Source organism: Pinus tabuliformis, chromosome 7, assembly GCF_031772625.1.
Source record: "Pinus tabuliformis cultivar Carrire ecotype Pingquan chromosome 7, CPIR1, whole genome shotgun sequence".
Classification (NCBI taxonomy): Eukaryota; Viridiplantae; Streptophyta; class Pinopsida; order Pinales; family Pinaceae; genus Pinus; species Pinus tabuliformis.
Window position 1 is genome coordinate 611,521,257 of NC_142293.1, and position 2,542 is coordinate 611,523,798.

General features: G+C 39.7%; 1 protein-coding gene across 1 annotated transcript; it reads left to right on the top strand.

The window, feature by feature from the left end:
• The first annotated feature begins 807 nt into the window (after window positions 1-807).
• On the top strand, window positions 808-1,625 carry LOC149248917 (LOB domain-containing protein 29-like). Its single transcript, XM_089456135.1, has 2 exons — window positions 808-1,086; window positions 1,260-1,625. The coding sequence occupies exons 1-2, from the start codon at window positions 808-810 to the stop codon at window positions 1,623-1,625; spliced, it is 645 nt and encodes a 214-aa protein (XP_089312261.1).
• Window positions 1,626-2,542: the final 917 nt, after the last annotated feature.

The window sequence follows — 2,542 nt, forward strand, 5'->3', positions numbered from 1 at the left end:
CCGAACAAGTCACGATTGAATCAGTTTCATAGTAACCACTTGACCCTAGGTGGGGTGTTGAACCAGCAGCAGCATAGTTGACATAGGCCTCTTCAAAGAGAGCATAGTTTATATATAGATAGTTTATATACTGGCTTTCTTCTTCTTCAGAGCAGCGGGAACACTGCCAACTCAACTTCAGATTGTTTGTTACCAGGTTCTCTTTTTCAAAGAATGGAGAGACAAGAGGTTAATAGTACTACTTACCGTATAGCTCCATATAGCTAAGGCATAGCTAGATATAGGTATAGGTTATAGGGCCTAGGGCGGATAGGTAGACCCAATAGCAACAGCAGATAGTTTACATAGGCCTTATTCATAGAGAGATAGTTGTATAGGAGATAGTTTGCTTACCTATCTTTTCTATTTTCACCTAATAATAAGAAGGTACCACTCTAACTAGCCATATGGACTTCGGGTAATATACTTTAGACACTTATTGCTTAGTCCCATCTTGGATCGACTAGCATAAATAGGTCCTTATACTCGAACCCATGACCTCGACGTCCTCAGATCCCTCGTCCTTGTAAAATCCCCATTCGCTTCTGCGCTACCAAGTTCCTGCCCCATCTTTCCGCTGCTCCTCTCCTTACTCCGCCCTCTCCCCTTCCCCAGTCACCGGATCGAACCTCGGGCGTTGCTATCGCCTCGCCCTCCTTCAGGATTTTCCCTCTGCAGCCACAAAGAGGAGACAAAGATCGCAAAGCCACGCAGCAATACCGAGGATCTCCTCGAAATTCCAGCGGTGAGCAGTTCGAATCCTACAAAATGAACGGCGGGGGAGTGCGTTGCGGAGCCTGTAAGTTTCTGAGAAGGAAATGCGTGAAAGGCTGCGTGTTTGCTCCATACTTTCTTTATGATGAGGGCGCGGCGCATTTCGCCGCAGTTCATAAATTGTTCGGGGTGAACAATGTATCGAAGCTTTTATTGCATATCCCAACACCCCAGCGCTTGGAGGCAGCCATTACCATATCGTGCGAGGCACAGGCTCGAGTCCAAGATCCCGTCTATGGCTGTGTTGCGCACATTTACACCTTACAGCAACAGGTATATTAAATGTTCACTGCTCATTGTGAAACAGATATTAACTGTGTATATATCAATACCGTCTGCAGATCCCTTCTTTAATATCCTTTTAGATTTGCAAACATCATTTCCGTAAGTATCTCTCGTCTCAAGGTATCTGTAATACAGACACATTTATTACAAATTTATTACAGGTTGCGAGTTTGCAGGCAGAGCTTGCAATCCTACACGCACAACTCGCGAGTCCCATGTCGTCCGGATCAGCGTCGAACTCCACGAATTTTCCTACCATGGCTTCTTCATCCTACAGTGAGCATCGACATCAGTTTCCTGCAGACCTCTCCCTGCCATATCAACCAATCACCCAGCCCTACAGCGCTCTCCTCTCTTGTGTCAGGGAGGAGAAACCCTGTGATTCGGACTGCAAGTTGCCCGGGTCTATCAGCGATGATTCGTCGCCACATATGGAGATCCTCCAAAGACGCAGAAATCAAGAGCAAAATGGAGAAGATAGCGGAGAGCTGCAGGATCTGGTCCATCCTCTTATTTGGAGAGGTTAGTATATCACAATAATTTGAATACGCTGATCTCTACGTTTAAGATAAGGTTGGTAAAATAATTATTAATTTAAGGTTGGAATAAAATAATTATTAATTTAAGATATTAAATTAATAATTATTATTTTAGAATGTTTAATTATTTAATGAAGGTATTTAGGATTAGTATGTTGTTGTAACAAAATATGATTATCCAAGTGTGTCGAATCTTAGGCTCTATTTTATGAGATTAGTTAGTTAGTTGTTTTGAATAACATTTATTGTAAATGGACACTTGTGATTTAATAAGTGATGCATAATTAGAGGTAATTAGGATATCGAGCTTATAAATAGCTCATTGCAAGAGTGTTTTGTTGTTCGGGTGTAAACTCTTGCAAAATCAAATATGTAATTGCTTTTTTCTGATTAATAAAATTACGTGTGTGAGGATACCTGTGCCATTATTGTGGTATGAGAGTTTCATTAATACTGTAGTGGATGTGAAGATTAGATTTTAGCTCTACAAGTTTTTGGAAAACTCCATTGAATTGTTTCAACTAATGATTGGTATGAGAATTGTCCCGTTTTTGTTCAAAAGAAAAGAAAGTTTATTATTTTATTGATTTTAGATTGTTTAAATCCGAAAATTAATTTTTTTGTATTATTATCAAAATTCGTTGTGTCTTGAATTTGTATTATTTTCTCTACTCCAAGCTCGCTTCAAAACCTGGCAAAAACACCGTTAGAGAACAGGAATTTTGACATCCAACGATTTAAAGAACTTCGTATGATAACCAAGCTATCCCGGAAATTGTTTTATTCTCTGTTGAACTTTCCTGAGGATTTATTCATTTCTTCCTGATGCAATTTTTCTTTGACTTGTCTTGAGCTTCTTTTGAAAAATAATTGGATCATGTCTTATACACCTTCTTCAATTATTG

Bases quoted from the DNA above. Each gene is read 5' to 3' on its own strand.
- LOC149248917 (XM_089456135.1), top strand. From the start codon at position 808: ATGAACGGCGGGGGAGTGCGTTGCGGAGCCTGTAAGTTTCTGAGAAGG. The intron at 1,087-1,259 runs GTATATTAAATG...AATTTATTACAG, and splicing joins TTTACACCTTACAGCAACAG to GTTGCGAGTTTGCAGGCAGA.